A 25,181-nucleotide genomic window follows, 5' to 3' on the forward strand; every position below is an offset into this window, starting at 1 on the left:
ACAAAATATTATAATTACGACCTTGGGATCTCTACGAAATAAATATTAATTATTAATATAAACACGCAATAAAGACATAATTTTAATTTAATTTTTCCTCACATATTTTAATAACTACAGATTAGAATAAATTAAATTAATTATTAAAAAACTAAAAATTAATTAAACGACTTAGACTTAGATGATAATAATAATGAAACATTTATTAAAAAATAATTATAATAGGTCAGGTTAATATTTTATTTATTTATTTATTTATAACATCATAAAATTCTGTCCTTTCCGAAATACGCGAACGCTACGAAAAGATAAATCTCGTACATGCCGCCGGACGAGTTCATGAGCATGAGACGCTCTTATCTTGGGAACGTATTAATAGTTACTGCATTGACTACTACTACGATATGGCGCTGAAATCAGTGAGAAATGCTGGTCTCTCCTTCATCCAGACCTTTGGCGATCTGTCTATTAATCTGTGCCCACGGTAGGGAACTCCTAGAGTCTCTAGAAATAGGGACACTAAGCACCCCTACCGGCAAAAACGTGTCGCATAAGCAAATTTTATTGATTTTTGAGGTGAGGCCGGTATTCTAAATAATAATTACCAAAGATATTATTTGCATTGATTAGCAATGTAAATGATATGATTTTGATATATTTATTTTATTAATAATCTTGATTTTTTGCTAATTACTGAATCTATTTCTTTTCACAGTATGAAAAAAATATGCAATAATACACGAAAAGTTAGATTAAATGGTCACAGGCAAGTACTCACGTGCTGTATATGCTGACTTTTTGTCTCTTCTCTTAAACTATTTATCACGATAACTTAAAACTTTTTATCACGATAATGCGTTCATTTTATTGACTAAACTTTGCTAAGGTCTCACTGCCTTACTCGACACGATTAATCACACCAAAGAACATAGACGAGTAAAGCACAGTTCTCGGTACCCCGCGAGTCGCACGAGCTGGGTTACTTTGCTATAGTTTACGTCACGTAACTGTTCTGAAATGCTATAGATAGTACAGTATACGTGACGTAAACTATAACAAAGTATCCCAGCTCGTGCGATTCGCGGGGTACCGAGAACCGTGCTTCTAATAGACAGATAGCCAAAGACTTGAATCACAGTATAAGTATATACAGTAGCGGCACTTAAGCGGAGAGCACACTTTTGCATAGGCGCATAAGCGTAAACATGAGAATCTTGATTGGTCTGTAAACGTATGTATAAGAAATTCAACCAATCGAATTTCTTATGCATATGCTTATACGCTTATGCAAGAGTGTGTGCTCCCCGCTTTAAGGTGCCTTTTCACGAGCCGCTGAAACCGATTGTTTGAGTAACAAAAATGATCACGTAACTTTTGTCGCTGAACTAAATAACCATAATTTTTGTAGATGAAAAAGATAGCAGCACGACAGAATTGAAAGTTGAGCGTTTGAGCAGTAAATGCTTTGTAGTTGAACTAATTCAAACTACAAAATTGTTGCTGAATTATGAGCGACAAATCTGTTGCTTCAATCACTTATTTTAGCGGACGTGAAATTGCACTTTTAGCGTCGGCACCTTTGATGTAAATGTTTCAAGTTACATATGATCTGTTGCTATTTTGAAAAGAGTATATGCGCGCTAGAGTTTAAATGTTAGATAAGCTACGAAAATAATTAGGCTCGTTCGTTTTCGCTGCATTTCTAAACTAGTGCAATAAGTTAGAATGAGAGAAAATATATTTATTTTATTGTAATTTATTGCACTAGAAATATCTTATTATAACATTTAATAATACATTTTTAACACAATTGATTGATCACAAAATGTATTATTACTAACCAATTGTTATCTGAAATAAAAAATTGCGAGGAAATTGATACTGTGTAAAATACATGTATATAAATTTATTTATATTTATTTAGAAAAGATGAAATAAAAATAGACTGTAACGAAAATATTTTTAATAAAATTAGTAAAACAAAATTTAAATTTCGAATTCTTTCATATTCTTGTAGTCTTTTTTTCGTACGGGGGTACTAATCCAAGTACCGAGTCACCGAGATCGCGTAGAGTTAGGCTCCAATACACGGGGGCAGCCATATTCTCTGTAGGATAAACTGACGCATACAAATTGGAGACGCATAAAATTGCGAAGTGCCGCTACTGTATATACTTATACTGTGCCGTGGTTGGGTACGGAAGTAGGGATGGGCGATATTCAAAATAAAATCGATTTTAATAACATCGATTTTTGAAAAAAGAATCGATTTTGAAAATCGATTTTCTATTTGAAAAAATCGACAAATCGATTAATCGAATAAAAAATTATTGATAATTAGGGTTATTATTTTTTTATTGAATTTTATAATATCTTGTTATTTTTTGTTTTTTATTAATACATTCCAGTTGTGCCTTGTGCCCAAAGTTCTTCTACCTAAAAATTTATATATATATATATATACATATAATTCATTTAACTCATTTGTTTTAAATAAATGAATAAAAGGTCACAAGAATAGCAAAACACTCAATTGCATTAAGTTACAACACATTATATACTTAACAGTTATTTTACATTGGAATAAACTTTCGAATAAAAAACTGAAAATTAAATGACAGAAATAGGAAATGTTAGATAGAAAATAGGAACTGTCACCGTTTACTTTAAAAAAATATCATGCCTTATCTAGTAAAAAAACAAAACAGTCACAAAAGAGGAATACAGTAATACAGTTGCAGGAGTATAACAGTTTTGTTGTCACTCTAAACCCCAATCCTTTCGTGCAAGCGAACCGAGAAACAACAGTTTGTTTAAGTGCTCACCGGATAGTCTGTTTCGATTGTCGGTTTTGATGTCGCCAGCTTGAGAAAACAGCCGTTCGGATGGCACCTACGTGCCAATAATACTGACGTATTTTATTGCCAATTTGTACAATGACGGAAATGCGAGTTTCATTGATGACCAATACTTGAGAGGATTTTCATAGCGCGGGATGACTGGTTGGCTGAAATATTGTCTTATTTCAAAACTAACGTCTTCGCTGTGAGCACCGTAGTCAGCTTTAGTCGCAACCAAGTGGTCATGAAAACTCCAGAGATCGTTTTTTGCTGTCGTTTCAATGGGTACTTTTTCATACATTTTTTGTACAGTATCCCTTTTAATGTAATCATTAATTCGCGATATTGCAGAAGAAGCAGCCAGAGCGCTTTCAAAGTGGAGTTTTTTGAATCTCGGATCCAGTATATTTGAAATGGCTAGTATTTTATGCAACTCAAAATCTTTAAATCGTCTATTAATCGTTGCTTCAAGTTTTTCTTTAAACTCGTGTCCATATTTTGTTGAAGGCTTATATTCTCGAACAGCCACTTTCAGGCAGCGAACTAACGGGATAATAACGCTACATGTTGGATAGGAGTCTCCACTGACTTCAGTGATGACACGTTCGACTGGTTTCATGAGGGATATAACATCTTTCAACATTTGCATTTCTTCTCGTTTTAACATATCTGGTGCAGTCGGACACTTCGACATAACCGGATAAACATATTCCTCGAGAGTAAGAAATCTTTCTAGCATGTAGAGCGTCGAGTTCCAACGTGTAGGAACATCTTGAATAAATTTTAACGTGGTTCCTTCCGTTTTTCCGTCTCGTATTTGCAGCTTCTTTAATTCATCGCAAGCCACGACGCTTCTTCTTGTAATTGTTACGATAGCCCTCACTTTTGCAATCGTTTCCCGCACAGTGGGCATAGCGACTAGTACGTCTGGTACGAGATGAGATAGAGTATGCGCAAAGCAGGCCAAATGTTTGTCCTGTCCCACGAAGTCGCGTACAGCTTTTTTGATGTTGGCCGCACTATCCGTAACGACTGCCGTAATTCTCGATTGCTCCAAATTGAAGTCCTTTATAACTGAAGTTAAACACTCTCCGAGGTACTGTGATGTGTGGTTTTCACTCATCGGAAAAACTCCAACGCATCCACTCTTCATTTCGATTTGTGGAGTTACATAGTGGATAGTGACGCCTAGATAACTTTGGTTGCCGACATCTGTCCAATTGTCACATGTTATGCAATAAGAATCAAGTTTTTTGAGAGTGGCTATAAAGCGCTCTTTCAATACATCATATCGGACGTCTATCAATCTTGTCATGGTTTTTCTGCTCGGCACAGTGTAGAGAGGTGCTACTGTTTTCATGAGTAATTTAAAGCCTTCGTTGTGCACTGTAGATAATGGCATTTTATCGACCGCGATCATATACAAAATGGCATTTGTAATTTTGTCAGACGTCTTGCCTCCTTCTGTTAAAATAAAATCACAAGTCCTTTGTCAAATAATCAAAAATTAAATAAAGATTTTTTTATGGCATACATACCTAAAAATGATTTCGTACGCTCAAATGCTTCGTCGATTCTAATCAACTTTCCCTGTAATCAAAAGTATTTGTTGTTTTATTAAATTTATGAATCAGTCATTTTTCTATTTACTATAATTGTTTATTTACTTGTTATTATACTTTTTTATTTTTTACTTGTTATTTATATACTTTTTATTACTTTATATACTTGTCATTTATATATTTATATTTATTTTATGTTTTACTTGTTATTTACATATTTTTTTTACCTGTGATTTGAATTTTCCTCGTTTCGACTGTGGAGGATCATCAGTAGAATCGTCACTAGATCCAGAAGTCACATGAACTTTTCGCTTCAGTCTATTAGCTTGGGGGCAAAACAATGCATGGCTTGCACTAAGGTGCTGAAACAAGTTTGTTGTGTTCCCGCCATGTTTATACACCTTATTGCAAATGTTACAACGGGCTGTAACATTAGTTTCTTTTTCAAAATATTGCCACGCTGCACTTGGTTGTTTTGACCTATTAAATATTAAATAATAGTTAAGATTAAGACAATCTTTCAGAATGACCCCTAAAAAAGGTAAAAATTTGCAAAGAATACTAAAAACAACTTACTCAGATTTAATCTTTGTTACGCCTAAACTTTTTGGTGGAGCTTCAGTTGGCGTGATAATCTTTGTTACGCCTGAACCTTTTGATGAGGCTTCAGTTGGCGTGATCTCCTCTTGGAGCTCTTGGGCTATCACTAGTACTACTTGAGAATCTCGAGAATCATCTTCTGTATTCTCGATCAATGTACTATAAAAAAGCAGATATTAAATTAAATAAATTGAACAAGGCCATAAATCGTCAACAATTTTTACACTCACCAATCCAGATCATCAATAGATTGAAACAGTGTTTGTGTATCGATTTCTTCGTCGTCATTACTGATTTCGATTTCACTTCCATACAGATTGTGAAATGCTTCTTCGAATGCCTTATCGTTATCTAAAATTAAAAGAATACATATAGGGTATATGATAAGAATAAAATAATAATCTAATACACATTGATCCCCTCCCGGAGATATGTCTTTCCTTAAATAAATACGAAATATGTATACAATTAAAGAAATTATCATCACGTTATCATCATCGGAAATCAAACAAAATTATAGATTATAGATGTTGGAGGTTATGTGATATACTTAATCGAAAAAATATAAATTTAATAGTTAGTACTTACCGTTTATGACGTCCATCGCTGACTCGCATTAAATACGAAAAAAGTTCAGCAATTTTCAATTTTTGAGACAAAATCGAAATATATCTCCCGTCACACACGACACATGACGCATTTTTTTGTTTCCTTCGTGCAGCAAGATTAAGATGTTAAGAAATGTTATGTTATGTTGGAATGTTGGTGTTGGGAAAAAAGATAAAGTTGGCAGTATTGAAAATTACCAGTGCTGCGTTTTGTTTCTCCCAATTAATTTTCAATACTACCAACTTTATCTTTTTTCCCAACACCAACAAAATCAATTTTCGAACGCACTCATGTAGGAAAGATAGGTATAATTATTTCGATATTGCCTCATAAAAATCGAAAATCGATTAATCGACCGACAAAAAAATCGATAAAATATAATCGATTATTTGGATTAAAAAATCGACATCTCCGATTAATCGAAGAACATCGCCCATCCCTAGTACGGAAGCACAGATTAATAGACAGATCGCCAAAGGTCTGGATGAAGGAGAGACCAGCATTTCTCACTGATTTCAGCGCCATATTGTAGTAGTGGTCAATGCAGTAACTATTAATACGTTCCCAAGATAAGAGCGTCTCATGCTCATGAACTCGTCCGGCGGCATGTACGAGATTTATCTTTTCGTAGCGTTCGCGTATTTCGGAAAGGACAGAATTTTATGATGTTATAAATAAATAAATAAATAAAATATTAACCTGACCTATTATAATTATTTTTTAATAAATGTTTCATTATTATTATCATCTAAGTCTAAGTCGTTTAATTAATTTTTAGTTTTTTAATAATTAATTTAATTTATTCTAATCATTTCAATATGTGAAAAATACTAATACGTATACGTTTTATAATGAATTAATATATTTCGAGAGTCGAATTATATATTTTTAATAATATAAAAGTGTTCAAAAATTATATTTGACTTTTAATTTTAATTATTTTAGCAAAGAGTTCCGAAATCTCTTACACACATAATAGGGATTTTGTTCATCCATATAATTCGCAATTAAGTATATATGTTAATTATTAATTTTAATAAAATACAAAATTAAAATTAAAGGTCAAATATAATTTTTGAACATAAATATATTTAATTTGTTATAAAACGTATACCCGTGATAGTATTTTTCTCGTACAAAAATAACTAGAATAAATTAAATTACTCATAAAAAAATAAAAAAATAATTAAATAATTTATATTTTATATGATAATAATAAAACATTTTATAAAAAAAACAGATTCAATAAATATAAGTATACATATAACATGTACTTATATTTATTGAATCTGTTTTTTAATAAAATGTTTTATAAGCTTAGAAAACTTGACTTCGACGTAACTAGCAAATTTTATTTAATTATTTCACGACGGTTTGACGTAATAAAATGTTTTATTATTATTATATAAAATATAAGTTTAAATTCTTTAATTAATTTTTAATCTTTTATGATTAATTTAATTTACTCTAATTATTTTCGTACGAGAAAAATACTATCATGGGTATACGTTTTATAATTAATTTAATATATTTGTGTTTAAAAATTATATTTGACCTTTAATTTTAATTTTTATTTTATTAAAATTAATAATTAACATATATACTAAATTGCGAATATATGGATGAAAAAAATCCCCATTATGTGTGTAAGAGATTTCGGAACTCTTTGCTAAAAAATAATTAAAATTAAAAGTCAAATATAATTTTTGAACACTTTTATATTATTAAGAATATATAATTCGGTTCCCGAAATATATTAATTCATTATAAAACGTATACGTGATATTATTTTTCTCATATAAAAATGACTAGAATAAATTAAATTAATTATTAAAAAACTAAAAAGTAATTAAACGACTTAGACTTAGATGATAATAATAATGAAACATTTTATTAAAAAAAGATTCAATAACTAGTAGGTCAAGTTATAATTTTTTATTTATTTATTTATAACATTATGAGCTATTAAGCTCATCATCTCGTTCGCTCTCTGTCTTGCTTTCATTCGGCAAGTCACAAACGATATATGATACTCGTATGTTCCTACTTCAACTCTCGAGAATCTGAAACAAACGAAACTCGTGTCCAATATACAGGGTGTCCGGTAACTAACAGACCAATGATTACAAATGGATTCTTTGGTCAATTTGGGAACGATTTTTCTTCAGCGAAAATGTCGAAAAAGGTCATCATTTTTTACAACTTTCCAATCTTTGTCATTATGTATCTTTATAACTAAGCCTTAAATTAAAATTTTATTATAGTAAACTCTACCTGAAATTAACTGAAGAATGTAATTATGTTAGACTTTTAACTCCAAAACGTTTAGTTTTCAAAAAACCTATTTTTTTCAATCGCTTATAACTCGAAAATTATTGACTTCTCTACATTTTTGCTAAGGAAAAATCGTCTCCAAATTGGCCAGAGAATCCGCCCTTAATCATTGGTCCGTTAGTTACCGGACACCCTGTATATATTATATAAAAGTGTATAGCACGTCAGAAGCTTGTGAGCTTACAGCGATAAGTAAAAACAATTGCGTATCTATTTCATTGCGTTTATCTGTTTAAACGCGCGCTTTAATTTTTTCAACGTTTTTGCCTGTTTATATTTTAAAGGTCCTCTCTTCTAAAAATCTTGTTTTAAAGATCCTCTCCGCGAGCAAAATTCGAAAACATAAATTATTTAATATTTTTACTTTATTATTTGTAAATCCTCGGTAATTTCAAAATTTTTCTATTTGAAAATTATTAATTTTCTATTGCCAATTAATTTTATCACAGACTTTACTCTTACTTCCATTGCACTTTCGTTTGCGGTTTTCAGTATACGATTTTTTATCGTAGTTACTGAAAATTATTATTGTGAATTATACTTGTGCAGTGATTTGAAGAATTTACAATTTCGTTGAAATTGTTGATTCTTCAAAAAAATTACAAGATTCGCGGAAATTGCGTGCTTTCTTGGCATTTTCCGTTCGCGGCAGGCGGTTTATTTTTGATTGTTGCAAGTGTTTTTTTTTTTTTTTTTTATTAAAATAGATAATAATAATGTGAAATAAATCACGATATTTGACAGATGTGCATATATATAGAAATTGTAATAATAATAATATTATATCATAAAATTGTAAATTGTTTCAATTTTTTATAGACTGCGATAAAAGATTTTACATTTGGATAAGAAACTGCGGTAAGTAAAAATATAAAATTCTTGAAAACGTACCAAAAATATTTGATAACGTAAAAAGGTGAACTTTGAAAAATAAGGAACTTAAAAATTGCACTAATAAATGGGCTATATGTGAGCCGTGCGCGGATGTAAGGTGTGTTATATCGAAATTTAATTAATAGAATTGAGAATTAATCCCAATTTTAAGTCTTACAAATGTCCAAGCTAATTTTTTGTACCTCGTGTACATTTTTGAAAGTTATATAAAAAAATTAAATTTCAATATGCGTCTTACATCTCACATTTCGCATACGGCTCACATATAGCCTATTTATCTCTTATACTTTATTTCAACCCTTATAGAAATTTATTACTAGTAACGCCAATTTATCAATTTTATTTCGAGTAATTAATCACTTTTATTTCGAATACTTAAATTACTGTATATTATAGTATTTTAAATACTCGAAATAAGTGATTAATTGGCATAGTGATAAATTTCTACAAGAGAATAAGGAGCCTTTAAATTCTTAATGTAAAAAATTTCAAGTAATTTTCTTTAATAAAATTTAATTAAAAATTTTTGAACACTGTGTTATATCACATTTAAAATCGTGATTATTTCAATAAAAAAACATTTTATGTGTAAAAAATATATTTTTTATATTTAATAAATTTTATATATATATATATATATATATATATATATATATATATGCATATGTAAAATATTCTCTTTCTCTTTCTCTCTCTCTCTCTCTCTCTCTCTCTCTCTCTCTCTCTCTCTCTCTCTCACACACACACACACACACACACAACGGGGGCCAAATCTCTCAAATTGGTCTCATGATCAATTAGCCTGGATTCGCACCAGGGGCAAAGTCTGTTGGTAATGTCAAACGAATTTAACCTGGACTTGCACCAGGGGCAAAGTCTTTTGGTCGAGTCTACGAAATTTAGCACGGACTCGAACCAGGGGCAAAGTCTTTTGGTTCAAGTCTACGAAATTTAGCACGGACTCGAACCAGGGGCAAAGTGTGTCGGTAAGGGGCAAAGTCTATCGCACGAAGATGGCGGTCTATTCTTTAGGCAGGCCTTTGGCGATCTGTCTATTAATCTGTGACGGAAGAAAGGGCCGAAGCCGTAGGATCCCTTGTATCTCACCGTATGTGTGTACACATCCTCAAATCATTATTTTTGGAAGTGAAAAGCATTGAAATTGTGAAAAGTAACAAAAACGCATGTGACTACAGAGCATGTGCATACGAGTATAGACAATATGCATATCGTGTCGATATGACAGGTTTCTTAACCTAGAAACCTGTCAACTTTAACAATTAATAATATATTTCGCTTCGCGAAGCATATCACTTTTTTCAGCTAGATTCTTCTTTTTGTTCAAAAACGCATCGAATATACATAATTTTATTGATTTTTTAGATGAGGCTCGTATTCTAAGTAATTACTATCTTTTTATTAATAGCTTAATGACTATGTTTATAATCTCTCTGATTGAATTACCATATACTAATTACTATACATATATTATTTGATCAAAAATTTTCTTTTCTTGATTATAATAATTGAATATTTAAATATGATAAGTTTATTTTGATATTCTAAACATTTGAAACAAAACCCAGCACAGTATATAAATGTTATATACTTAAGCATGTTACATGTAACGTATATGTTAGTTGTAATTTTCCACTCATAGATGTAACATTTTTAATATTACATATATTACATTGTAGTTATATTGTCATTATATCCCAAGATAGCACTGACTTATCAATACATCAATGTGCTATTTGGTATATAATTACAATATAACTACAATATAATATATGTTATATTAAAATGTTACGTCTATGAGTGGGAAATTACAACTAACATAGATGTTACATGTAACGTACACGTTATATTATCTGTTATTCCGTTTTATTATAGCAATGTAACAAATATATATCGGTGTTTGCTGGGATATAATGCATTAGTGTTATTGCAAAATAACCCAATCATTGAATTAAACTGTGTATGTTTCAATTCTTCTATATGATTTACTATATTTTGAGTACTAAATGTAAATACCTGATGCATAACTACATCAGTAATCCAATAATTTCCATACTGATCAATGACTAAAACAATGTGGAAGAGAGATAAAACATGTTTTTTCCAAATAGTATTAAAAGAAGCTTATATTTAAGTAATCATTTTGATTAAAAAAATACAAATTTTGAATCAAATAAAATACAGGAGTTACTAAATCAGAATATTAGCTGTTGTGTAAATGTAGTTAATGAAACACGTTTTGAATCATGTAACAAATAAGAAGAAAAAAAAAAGAATAAATATACAATATTCAGATATAACATTTTATTTTTACAGGGAAACTATATGGTATGTACATGGGTATGGATAGAGGTATAGGTGATAAGTAGTATAAAGAAAAGAAGTAGATCGGCATGTAAAACGGTATTATACACGTGAATATTGATTTTTGGCCACCCAACTTACATCATCTCACAGATATATAATTTTTGTACAATATATATGGTAATTAAAATGCAAATATTATATATAACATATATATGTTAGTGTAATTAATATATATGTTCTGATATACTGCTAGTACTGATAATCTCTAACCCAGCAAACACCGATATATAATTGTTACATTGCTATAATAAAACGGAATATAACAGGTAATATAACGTGTAGGTTACATGTAACATCCATGTTAGTTGTAATTTCCCACTCATAGATGTAACATTTTAATATAACATATATTACATTGTAGTTATATTGTAATTATATACCAAAAAGCACATTGATGTATTGATAAGTCAGTGCTATCTTGGGATATAATGACAATATAACTACAATGTAATATATGTAATATTAAAAATGTTACATCTATAATTGGGAAATTACAACTAACATATACGTTTACATGTAACATGCTTGAGTATATAACATTTATATATTGTGTTTGCTGGGTTAATTGTTTAGCTATAATTTGTAACTAACATGCATGTTACATGTAACATATATAGATTGAAATTATTACACATACTCTGATATATAACCAGTACTGAAAATAATCTAATATATCTAATGTAAACTATAGATTTTCAATATACAACCAGTATTGAAACCAGTATTGAAAATAATCTAATATATCTAATGTAAACTATAGATTTTTAATATTGGTAGTGTATTTTACATTATAGCATATATTATATTATAAATATTATATCTATTAGTGAAACAGATATATAAACAGATATATAATTGTTGTATAATGTTATTTTGTGATTATATTGTAATTATATCCCAGATATTAGATATGTTCTGCTATACACTGCCTGTATTGAAAGTCTATAAACTACGTTAGATATATTAGAGATATTCAGTATGGACAGTATATCGGAATATGTCTACTAATTGCAATCAATATATATGTTATACTGCTGATAATGACAGTTTATAATATATGTAACGTAAACTATAGATCTTTGGTACTAGCAGTGTATGTGGAAATATACCTAATATTGATAAATCATTGTGCTATATTCTAGAATATAATTACAATATAACTACAGTATAACATATATTATATATATTACATCTATATAAAAGAAACAGATTTATAATTGTTTGATGTTTATACTGTACTTATTTCCTACATATTATACATATTCCGTTATACACTGCTAGTATTGAAAACCATAGTTTACATTAAATGTATTAGAGATTTTCAGTACTAGCAGTATATACGAACATGTCTATTAATTGTAACTAATTTATATGTGTGTTACATGTAATATGTACACTAATTACATGTACAACAATAATATATCTCTTTTACTTATATGTATATGTAATATTTATAAATTAAGGTTTATTTTATTATTCCGTGTATAAAAATATTAAAGATAGGATAATAAAAAAAAATATATTTTCCGATACTTTAAATTTGATGTCAAAATATATGACAATAAAATATTTAATATAAAATTAATATTTAATATAAAATTTAATATTTAATATAAAATAAATAATAAAATAATCATTTTCATATTTTTATAATATAAAAAGAATAAAAAGAATATTTATGTATGTAGAATATCCGATGACGGAAAAGGCACACTAATTCGAGAAGCAGATACAAAAAGAGATGAAGGACGTACCGAGATTGCAACAACAAGGTTCTGCCAAGTCAGAGAAAGAAATATTGTTTCTCTTCAAGAACAAATCGATCAACAATAAAAAAAATCGCGGCGCTGAGAAGAATATATAGATAACGAAGAAGAATATTGATATCGAGAAGAAATACGTGGCAGAATCGAGAGAAAAGATTTTGAAGATTACGGAGGATATGAAATAGAAGAGGAAGAGGTAATGCCGAAAAATATTGATGAAAGGAAGAAATATAAGAACATGTGAGAAAGTTTACCGAATACAAAAGTTGTGAAATTACGAACGGTCAGTAAGAATCATTATAATTACATATATAAATTTACCTCTTGCGTAGTTTCTTGTAGAATTCTCTTTTTCGGCATTCACATTCCTTTTAACAATTTCGATAATGACATATGCCCTTGTATTTCTTTCGTATCAGTCAAATTATTTACAATTAAGCATGGTTGATCAACTATTCTTTGGAAAAAAATAAATATATACAGAGCGTCCCCGAATTAGCAGATCAACTCTCGTGGGTAGTTAGAGCGTGTTAAAACTGAAGAGAGAACTGAAGAAGTCTTATATCATTTTGCGAAATTTGCAATAATTATTGAGTTATTGATTAAAATATCTAAGCGAATGAGCGGGTGGAAAGCAGTAGGCCGGACTCGGGCATGTCGGATGGCTTATTTGTTATATATCGCTTAGTAACAAAAGTATCATCTTACTTTTCGGCGTGGCTACATTGCTTGCCGCTTGCTGCATGGCGTCGCCTCTCGATCAGATAATGCTTTTGTTACTAAGCGACTTAAACAAATAAGTCATCCGACATGCCCACCGAATCTGGCCCAGGCACCGCTTTCTACCCGCTTATTCGCTCAGATATTTTAATCAATAACTCAATAATTATTGCGAATTTAGCAAAATGATATAAAACTTTTCTCTTCAGTTTAACACGGTTTATTTACCTACGAGAGTTGATCCGCGAATTCGAGGATATCGTGTATAATAATATAGTTTATATAAATAAATATATCGTGTGCATGTGTGTGTATTAGCGTCTCTCAAAGGTAAAATATATTAAGTCACAAAGGATTTCGCAAAATGGGAAATGACTCAGTCGATTTGTCTGTAATTTAAGTATGTTGCTGTTCATGACCTACTGATGAAATGGTCTTACAGGCGCAACTCGAAATAATGGGTCAATTTCGAGCTACAGGACCCTGAAGTCGTTAACATACGAAATATGTTAAGGATTTGTGCAAATGATATTGTAAGCGCGTGTGTGCATGTGTATGTGTCTGTATTTAGGCTTGTTTTTTGTTTCTGCACTAATAAACTAGTGCATACTGGTGCAATAAGTTAGAGTGAGACAAAATATATTTGTCACATTCTAACTTATTACACCAGTGTACACTAGTTTATTAGTGCAGGAACAGAAAACAAGCCTCTTGTTTATGTGCGCGCACAATTAGATTGGTTACAATTAGTCCTGTTTTCAAGTGCCGAAAGTCAAAATTTACCATTTTCTTGCTTCAAGCACACTTTGTTCATTTGGGAATATTATTATTTCTTATATTTCACCGTAGTGTTATAAATTGTCAATATTTATTTTCAATATTGGCGTTAATCAAGATCAACGACAAGGACGTTTTGAGAATATAATACCTTTGAGGTGCTTGATTATATAAGTTTAGTCTCCTTGCCTCTCAACCTATTAGTGTATAGAGTATATATTATGCTTAATTAACGATGACAATTCAGGTAATTTATTCAAATAATATATTCACATTCGGCGTTAATGTTAGATGAATATCAATAGTTGAAATGTCAAATATTCAATAATTATATTTATTTATATGATTTTGTTGAAGTTAACAATTATATTAATATAATTTATTAATAATTTAATAATTTATATATATTAATATAACTCTATCAGTTTGGTGGTACTTATATATTCTGAAGAAATAATATTGTTCAGTGAGAATAATTACAATAAAAATAAATATAAATAGTACTAATAACACTGGTCGACAAAAAATGACTGTTTTCAGATTCAAAGATTTCCAAAGCGTATTCCTATAGATTGTTTCATTACGAGTCCGACCGCCACAATTGCGTATCACGTCAGATTTTTTACATATCTTGATCTAAAAATGCTAAAAAGTGCATTTTAGACACTTTTCCGTAAAATATAGCTTTTAATTGGGACGTGATAAAAAATGCTAAAACGGTTCAAAATAAAACTTAATACTCGTAGTTTATGTAAAAAATATAAAAAAGGTTGAACCTATAGAGAGTTTATTAAAAAAACTAAATTAAATAATTGAAAATATCATTTTTCGTACTTTTCCTTATACTAATACAAAGTCTTTAGAGGTTCGGTAGAATTGTTCATTTTTTTTACAAATATTAATATGTAAAAATTTCTTCAATCTCTGATAGATAATTATTTCTTATTATTTATTATTAGAATGGTTCACTTTTTTCACAAATATTAATATGTAAAAATTTCTTCAATCACTGATAAATAATTATTTATAGATTAACTCTTTATAGATTCGACCTTTTTTATATTTTTTTTACATAAGTGCGAAATCTTAAGTTTTATTTTGAACCGTTGTACCACTTTTTATCACGTACCAATTAAGGGCTACATTTTACGGAAAAGTGTATAAAATACTCTTTTTCGCATCTTTAGATCAAGATATTTAAAAACCTAACGTGATACGCAATTTTCGCGGCCGGATTCTTAATCAGCATAAAAACATCCACAAGAACACGCTTTAAAAATCTCCGAACCTTTTTGTGTGTCAAAGAGTAAATCAAAAAACACTTCTAAATATACATCGCAAACTTCGCTCCGCATTTACAATATTATTTAAACAAATCCTTAATGTATTTTGTATGTTGACGACTTCAGAGCTCTATAGCTTGAAACTGACTCATTATTTCGAGTTGCGCCTGTGAGAACATTTCATCAGTAGGTCATGAACAGCAATATATACTTCAATTTCAGGCAAATCGACTGAGAGCCATTTTCCATAAGTTTGCGGGATTCTTTGTAAATTTTCAGTAGAATGTTAAAAATTTTTTTTATTGACTATTGTGTGTATATATATATATATATATATATATATATATATATATATATATAATTATTTATGTATTTATTTATTTATTTATTTATTATTAATATAAATATTTTCTTTTATATCTGCCGAATACATGGTATCAACTTAATCTTTATCACTTTTTAAATATTTGTAATTCAAAATATTTTTCATTTGTGTTAATAATATGAACTTCCACTTTAAATGTCCCATCAGTTAATAAACCGTATGTAATAGTTTTATTTAATTTGTTATTGAACATTTCATAAAAATTTGATTTAATGCTTGTGATACTGTAAAATATATATTTAAAAACTAAAAACTATAAATATAAATATAATTAACATTATAATAATAATAATGTAAAACAATAATTAAAAATAAATTAAAATAATAGTTAGTGTCAGACAATCGTTAAAATTAAACGGAATGTAAACGAAAGAGTTGTGACAGGATGTATGTACGTGTTAAAACAATATATTCAATTCCAAAATAACAAACGTTTCAATCTGTCTCGAGATCATCTTCAGTGTATACATTAAATCGAATATTTACAAGGAGCGTACAATAAAGTTTTTAATGTCGATCTTAAAATTGCTAATAGGAAAAAGAGAACAAGTCGTGTTGCGGTTAGTAAAAACAATAGTGAACGCGTCAAATGTTGGCGTTCAAACGAAGAGGAAGATAACATGCGGTTTGTGATTCAAATTCTTTTAGAGAATTGTTATCCTTTAGATTTCATTTTTTCAACCATTAATAATCGTTTAAAGCATAAAACATTTATGAATGGCAATGGTACGAAACGTAAAAATGATGATGATTTATTACGATTCTATATGTTCGAGGTATTTCTGATAATTTTTTTAACTTAATTAAAAAGTTTGAACTCCGCGTATCATACACAATCTCACATTCTTTAAATAAGTTTATTCAATCTGGAAAAGACCCCATTAATTTCTGGTCTAATAGTGAGGCTGTTTATAGAATTCCCTGCAAAGAATGTGATGCCACGTACGTCGGCCAAACAAAACGACAATTGAACACAAGAATAAAAGAACATCGCAACAATATTAATAAAAAATCAGAGTTAGTTTCTGTTATTCCCAGTCATCGTTTAGACACCAGTCATGAAATTGATTGGGAACGCGTTAAAATCCTTAATAAAGAACGTTCATGCAGAAAAAGATTAATATCAGAAATGATTCACATCATGAATCAAAAGTTTGCTTTAAATCGACACAATAATATCGAAGGATTATCAGAAGATTATCTTCCTATTCTGAGATTATTTAATTCCCTCTAATTTCCTTTTTCTCTTTCTTTATATTATTTTCCTTGTCATTACCACTTTATGCTAAATTTATTTGTTGTTCTATCTTATATTTGTTCTTCGACTGTCAATTGTAGCTGACATATATTCGTAAATTAAACGTTTACTATAAATCGTTTTACTTAATTTTTATCTAAGGTTATATAACTAGCGATTGTTTTAAGATGTTGAATACATACGTTTTTCTCCACTGGCTATCACGTATGTACTGTTGATTTGCGAATTTTTAATGTATTTTTATGTATTTTATTATATCTTTATCTGATTTGAGTTGTTTTAATTTTTTTAGTTGCCATTAACTCAAAATATAATTTGCGAGCGTTAGTGTCACTTATTGTATTCAGAAGAACTTTTCCTGAAGATTTTACATTAAAGATGATCTGAAATTAAATCGAAACGTCTGTATTTTAAATTCTTTATATTGAAATATTATTTGTAAACACTAACACCTTATTAAACAGGTCTCCTTGCCATTTACATTGTTTAAAATTATAATATATTTAATAGTAATACTAATAAGTAATGTTTTTATAAATAATAATAATTTTGAAAATGTCATCTTTATTTTTATATTTGTTATATTATTTTAATGTTAGATTATGCATGTTGTTATATTGTTATTTTTTATTGTGTTATACAAATATATATACCATGCATATGTTGTATGCATGCAAGAGAAAAATATAGATCCGAAAGTCGCTGAATCGGGAAACGAACCCGAGACCTTTCGCTTGCCGGGCGACTGCTCTTCCATCAGAGCTATTAGATCCTTTTCTCGATTCAGCGACTTTCGGATCTATATTTTTCTCTTGCATTCATTTATTTATTTCCGTAGGGGGGTTAAAGGATTATTGAAATTAAATCTCAAATATGTGAGATTATTTCATATTTTAAATCTTGGTTGTGACCAAGTAAAAAATTTGGTGCCTTGTGCACAGTTATTTAATTCTAACGAAAAAATTTAGTTTCGTTGGGATAACGCACTGTCATCCGCGATCGGCTTTTATTGCCTGTCTTATACTTTAAATTTATATTTATATTACAGAGCCTTGTTAAACTCTTAAATTAATAATAATGTTTTTATAAATAATGACACTCACACAATTAGCTTGTACCAAAGATTCTACACAATCTATATTGTCGTTCCGTGCAATTACTTGTACACGATCGGTTGTTATTAATAAAAAATTTTTAAATTTTATATTCATTATTATTTCCTACGTCGTGACGACTCAATCCCATCAACATAATTGATCATTTCAGCATATATTTACATTTTTAAATTGATCATGACTTGAAAATTAAAAATGCGAACATACATAATAAAACAGATAATAATCCTTAAGGTTCGCCAGTAATAATTAATAAAAATTTTTCCTCAATAGTAAAATTCGACCAAACTGGCAATCATTTATTATAAATAATTAGTTAAAATACAACGTTTCGGCTGTCATTGCAGCCCTTTTCAAGTAGATCAAACGTAAATGCATAATAAATTAATACAATAAATCAAATTCACTGCATACCACCGACAATATTCACAATTGTTTTAATGAACAATGTAGAATTGACGGTAGTAAGAAAGGAATAAATAGATGTTAACAGCTAGCAAGAATCTTAGTCGCAAGAATCTTAGTCACGACTAAGATTCTTGCTAGCTGTTAACATCTATTTATTCCTTTCTTACTACCGTTAATTCTACATTGTTCATTAAAACAATTGTGAATATTGTCGGTGGTATGCAGTGAATTTATTTATTGTATTAATTTATTATGCATTTACGTTTGATCTACTTAAAAAGAGCTGCAATGACAGCCGAAACGTTGTATTTTAACTAATTATTTATAATAAATGATTGCCAGTTTGATCGACTTTTACCATTGAGGAAAGATTTTTATTTATACATAATAAATTTTAAAATAAAATTAAAAATTATATTTAATTTTAAAAAATAAAAATAAAAATTTGTATATATAAGTAAAAATTAGTTTTAAAAATTTGTATTAGACTGACACAGTGGAACCAAAAACTTTAATAATATCTAATGCTATATTTATCGAAAACAAACTTATTGGATCTACATCTTATTCATTGACATCTTTTTCAATATTTTTTTGGAAATATGTATTCTGCAGATAGAAATTTCAACTAATAATTATTATTAATTTATTATTTATTATTAATAAATTTTAACACAAAGATTATATGTATATCAAGACTCTTTAATATTAACAATAAATACAACTAAGGAAGGACTAAGAGCCATACGCGGATGTTCCTGCATACATTCCAACAAAAATAAATTTTTTCGTTGCAAATAAACAATTGTGCACAAGGCACATATTATTCTTGGTGTACTACCAAGACTTGATAATAAGAAATAATCTCTTACTTGAGATTTAATTTTTTAAAAACCCTTCTAACCTCCCTTCCCAAAAAATAAATAAAGAAATAAATGCGAGGAAAAAAAATATAGATCCGAAAAGTCGCTGAATCGAGAAGAGATTATTTCTTATTATCAAGTATTGGTAGTACACCAAGAATAATACGTGCTTTGTGCACAATTGTTTACTTCCAACGAAAAAAATTATTTTGTTGGAATGTACGTAGAAACATCCGCGTATGGCTCTTAAGGCCTTCCTTAGTTGTATTTATTATACTTCAATTTTAATTTATTATTGTTATTAATTATATATTATATTATTTTGTAATTTTGATTATTGTTATTATTATCGTTATGTTATATAATTTATATATAATTTATATATTATATAATCATTTTGTAATTTTGATTATTGTTATTATTATCGTTATGTTATATAATTATTATATTTTAATTATTGTATGATATTATAATTAATATATTTTGTTTTGTATATATTATGTTTACAAATAAACTGTTGGAAAATGATATATATGTATAATTATTAATATTTTATATTAATGATTATAATAATTATATTAATGTTTAGTATATTATATTGTATAATGATTATAATAATTTTACTTCGAAAAAAATTAATACAATTAATTACAGCAAATGTTTAATTAATAATATAAACAATAATAAACTAATAATATAATAAATTATAATAATATGTTGTCCTCAAGATATACTATAAACGTCTTTGGATATGTGTGCTGTTCAGGAATCTGTTAAGATTAATAAAAGAAAAGTAAATGTCCAAAGATATAAAAACTAATGAAGCTAAATCTAAAGGAAAGAACAATCAAAGAAATGAAAGATGATAGGAATAAATAACAAAATAAATAAATATTAGATATAAAAAATGATAGATTTACTTACAGTATTAATTAGATTAATATTTTTAAACAGCGTCTTATCCGCTCTAATTAATGTTGCAATTTATAAATGTAACTTCTTTAAAAAGAAAATCTTACCTGAATGTACATGCGATATATCGATATATATATATATATATATATATGTATATATGACTTGTGTTTTTTTTTTCAATATATATATAAAGTATCTTAATTACATCGAATGTTTCAATATCCACTAAACAATAGGTAATAGTAAATAAGTGTCGTCTACAATAGATGGAGTAAGCTTGGCGTAAAAAGTATGAGTAGGATTAATGTTTTTGGCATAAGCTGTTTTACGCCGACTTAATCAACAATACGATAGACATTTCAAGCAATCTTTTCGTAACTCTAACCTTCCCTGAGTTTCCTTCCTGTGTTTTAATTGGTCGAGTGTAAGCGTAAGAGTAAGAGTAGACGTAAGAAATAAAAATAATTCACTTCGCTTAAGGCTATAGCACACGGATTTCCATAAAATATAGCACTAATACATAGCATAAGCTCAAAAACCAACCAGATAATCGTTTTAGATTTAATATGCTAAGGAAACGGAAAATCTTTTGAGCCACCATTCCAACACATTTACAGATTTTGTGTGTGTAAAAATTTCAATCGATTGAAATTCTTTTTATACTTAAATTTTTAGTAATTTTGCGTTTCCTTAGCATATTAAATCTAAAACGACTATCTGGTTGGTATAGAATTTCATAAAAACATAGCCATAAAGCGGGGTTGTAGACCACATGGTTATGTTTTATGGAATTCTATGTGCCCTTACGGCCTTACTCCAGCTCTCTTTAAACCGGTAAGTAGCTTTTTTACGCCTACTCTTACTTCTTATGCCAAGACATTGTAGATGACGCTTAATATCACATCGGTGTTATATTACTGTTGCTTAGTGTTTAGTGGGTAGTAGATAGAATTGTGAGATTATATAAATGAGATTATTGAATAAAAAAGAGACTTAATATGTATACTTGAATTTATACGTATATAAAATATATAATATAATAATATAATAAATATAGTATTAAAAAATATAATGTACAGTATAATGCATAATATAGTAATTAATCCAATATGCATAACAAAAGGAAATAACTAGTGCGCGCGCTTTGTAGTGTTCTAGTAATATGAAAAAGAAATTGTTTATGGATAATTAAAATATGGATTGAAGAGATTCCTGTAACAAAAGTAAATTGTGTGGAAATTATTTATATTCAATATAATTTTGTCATTAATAAAAAAATAAATATTTTTTAGACAATTATAATTGAAAAATAATGAAACAAAAATAAGCTTTGATTAAATGCTACAAAATATAAAGATATATAGAATAATTACATAAAATAAACATTACTTTATGGTAATATTCAATAATTTTGAAATTGACACCAAATTTTGTTGTAAAATTTGTTAAATAACAAGTAAACCAGTCTAATTGTAAGTAAATTTTAGAAAATATTTTAATATTCGATAAAAACACTATATCAGACAGGTAGATCAAAAACATTCCTGCTTACATTTTAGCAGTTTTATATATCTTTAAGCATGTCTAGCAGTGTTGTGTGTATTTGGTACAAGTGAATTTCCATTGATATGAGGAGTTTAGTAATTATAATGCATGCGGTTGTTCATTAGTAAATATAAAATGATAAATAATGTTCTTCATTATCATATGTATATTTTTTTTAATTACAAAAAAATATGTTTTTTCAGTGAAATTATTGTAATATAATAATGACAAATATTTTTATTAAAGAATATTTATGTGTTATATACAAAATAGTTCAAAAGTCCGGCAACGGCCAATTATCAACAAAAATAGTGGTTCTATAAAAAATGTTAAATGCAAAAGTTATTGGGCTCAAATAACATGAAATTAAAAAAAAGTTTAACTAAGGTACTTGATGGTGACCTTGATATTGACCTAGGGAGTCAAAGTTAGAAGTCATTTCAAGCTCAACTTAATTTTTTCAAATGGAATTTAACAAGAATGTAACGTAATTTGCAACATATTTTTTAAAAGCAACTACGTGTTTTCTTCACAATTGATTAGTCTCATTATTCCGTGCATAAAAATATTAAGGAATGATTACTGAAAACTAAATATTTGGCAAAATATTTTACATTTCATGACAAAAAATTTTTATTTCTAACTTTATAATTGGAAAAGTACTTAATGAAAAAATGTTTTTATAGTGAAATATATAGTTGAAAAGCTTTCAAAACACTATAAGCTAAGAGGTAAGCTATAAGAATATGCAACGAAAAATAGAGGGTTTCATTAAAAAATTAAAGTTGACCCTGAAATGACTTTTAAATTTAACCCATTAATCAAAGTCAAAGTTGCTATTAAGTGCATTATTTTGAGCCCTACAACTTTGTATTTAACATTTTTTCATAGGATCATTACTTTTGGAGATAATTGGCCGTTGCCGGATTTTTGAATCACCCACCGTATATAAATATTATATACAAAATTGCATTATAGTAATAATTTTATATGCAAATATTTACAAATACAAATTAATTAAATCTCTAGATAATACGAAATTTTGTCAACATAATTTTATGATCAGTTTTTATATACACTTTGTATTTGATAAAAATTGAATAGAACGCCAATAATGAAATGCTAATTTAATAAATATTTGTAATAAGATTGTTTGATAACATATATATAATAGTAACTTTTTATTGATTACAGAATTAAATTATTAACAATTGGACAACGGATCGTTACTTTTGATAATAGTACAAAATACTCGACGGAAAATACATTAATAATATCAATTCGATCCAAAGTGAGATGTCATTACGCTCGTCGAAGAAACAAAAAGTATATATTGCCAACGATCATCAATCAAAGAAAACGCTCGTCTCACATAAATACATTTCCCAAAATGAGTTTATCGGATAAATCAAGTGGCAAGAGAAAAAAAAAATAAAGAGGACAAAAGTTACATTCCTGTTAGACAGACGTCCGCAAAAGTTGCAAGAAAAAAGATAAATAACATCCCAAGGATATACCAAAAGGTATCAAGGCGAACAAACATAATGCGTGTCGTAACGAAAATGTTTTACCGCTTCGCGGGCAAAATCACCACGGATGAATCAAGTGGTAAGCAGAAAAAACAAAAATAGAAAGAACAAAAACTGTATTACTATTAGAAAGATGCCCGCAACAAGTTGCAAGAAAAAAACGTTAACATCCCGAAGAGGTGCACTACCAAGGTGAACGAATCTAATGCGTGTCTGGAAGAAATGTTAAACAATCCAAAGCCAAAAGAGTTGCACCTATCAATGATATAAACAGGAATATGCAAGCTCTGTAATAAAACATTTTCTTTACAACAGAGCTATCATGCTCATATGCGCCAACACGCAGATAAGACACAGTACAAGTGTCATTCCTGTTCTAAGAAATTCAGGACGTTTCATAATCCTGATTCGTCATCGAAAGAACATCCACTACGACCTAAAAGATTACTTTTGCGACATATGCGACAAAAAATTCGTGGACAAGACCGCCATGAAGGAACCATCGGCGTATCCATACTGGTGAACGCCCCTTACATATGTAACATATGTAACAGGTCATTCCGTTTTAGACAGAACTTAAAATTACACGTTAAAACTCATACAAACGATCCCTCACGCGAAATGCGTCAATCGCCGCAAGGGAGCGTTTTCACATTAAACGTGCTCTTATACGCTGGGCACGAAAATCAGGCAGAATACAACTGCCATCTCTGCCTTAAGGATTTCGGTACGCTTAGTAGTCTAATTCGTCATCGAAAGAAACATCCACTACGACCTAAAAGATTACTTTTGCGACATATGTCACAAAAGCTTCGCTGGTAAAACCGCCATGGAAGACCATCGGCGTATCCATATTGGTGAACGCCCTTACTTATGTGACATGTGCGGCAAGTTGTTCAGATGCAAAACCAACTTGAGGATACACATTCAGATTCATATAGGCGATCTCCCGTACAGGTGCGTCTTTTGCGACAAAGGATTTATAAGTAAACGGGATGTGCTATTACATTCGACAAAACACACGAGAGAGAGGAATCAAATGTGCGATGTATGTGGCGCGCGCTTTGCCCGAGAGGACGTGTTAAAGCAGCACAAAAAAATAGTGCACTCCGAGGAAAGACCGTATATATGTAAATACGGCAAAGAGTTATAAGCGTAAATGGTGATCTCAAAAATCACAAATGCTCAAACTTAGGGATTAGAAAATCGCGAAGAAATTCCAGTCGGGGCCTAATCCGAATTTAATTCCACAAAATTTAAAACAAAAATAGAAACAACAAAGATTACATTCCTACTAACAGACGCGCGCAGTAGTTGCATGAAAAAGACTAATGACATAGCGACAAAATGCCCCAGGTGCCAAAGTGAACGAATCTAATGCGTGCTTTGAAGA

General features: G+C 29.1%; 1 protein-coding gene and 2 long non-coding RNA genes across 7 annotated transcripts in view; 1 reads left to right on the forward strand and 2 right to left on the reverse strand.

The window, feature by feature from the left end:
- The window catches only part of LOC146722844 (uncharacterized), a 28,139-nt gene extending 27,137 nt beyond the window's left edge, over window positions 1-1,002 (reverse strand). The window contains exon 1 of the long non-coding RNA XR_014924913.1: window positions 779-1,002. This is a non-coding gene — a long non-coding RNA (uncharacterized LOC146722844). The remainder of the gene's footprint in view (window positions 1-778) is intronic.
- A 1,335-nt stretch (window positions 1,003-2,337) lies between these two features.
- LOC114933250 (E3 SUMO-protein ligase ZBED1-like) lies at window positions 2,338-5,997 on the reverse strand. 2 transcript variants are annotated; one of them, XR_014924914.1, is made up of 7 exons: window positions 5,591-5,997; window positions 5,233-5,353; window positions 4,979-5,161; window positions 4,630-4,882; window positions 4,379-4,430; window positions 2,826-4,304; window positions 2,338-2,436 (listed from the first exon to the last, which is right to left on the reverse strand). XR_014924914.1 is itself a non-coding variant. In XM_085483734.1 (6 exons), exons 1-6 carry the CDS (start codon window positions 5,604-5,606, stop codon window positions 2,893-2,895), a joined length of 2,037 nt encoding a protein of 678 aa, XP_085339860.1. In that variant the 5' UTR covers window positions 5,607-5,997; the 3' UTR covers window positions 2,338-2,892. The 2 variants fall into 2 exon arrangements, 1 of the variants encoding a protein (XP_085339860.1); XM_085483734.1 differs by having other exon boundaries at window positions 2,338-4,304.
- A 3,729-nt stretch (window positions 5,998-9,726) lies between these two features.
- Window positions 9,727-23,574, forward strand: LOC146722845 (uncharacterized). 4 transcript variants are annotated; one of them, XR_014924910.1, is made up of 4 exons: window positions 9,755-9,947; window positions 11,174-11,341; window positions 12,913-13,273; window positions 23,454-23,574. It is a non-coding gene; the product is annotated as an uncharacterized LOC146722845 (long non-coding RNA). The 4 variants fall into 4 exon arrangements; XR_014924911.1 differs by lacking the exon at window positions 23,454-23,574 and having other exon boundaries at window positions 9,727-9,951; window positions 12,913-16,080; XR_014924909.1 differs by lacking the exon at window positions 23,454-23,574 and having other exon boundaries at window positions 9,733-9,947; window positions 12,913-16,080.
- Window positions 23,575-25,181: the final 1,607 nt, after the last annotated feature.

This window comes from Nylanderia fulva, unplaced genomic scaffold (genome assembly GCF_048542155.1).
Source record: "Nylanderia fulva isolate GAGA-0341 unplaced genomic scaffold, ASM4854215v1 Scaffold265, whole genome shotgun sequence".
NCBI classification, from domain to species: domain Eukaryota; kingdom Metazoa; phylum Arthropoda; class Insecta; order Hymenoptera; family Formicidae; genus Nylanderia; species Nylanderia fulva.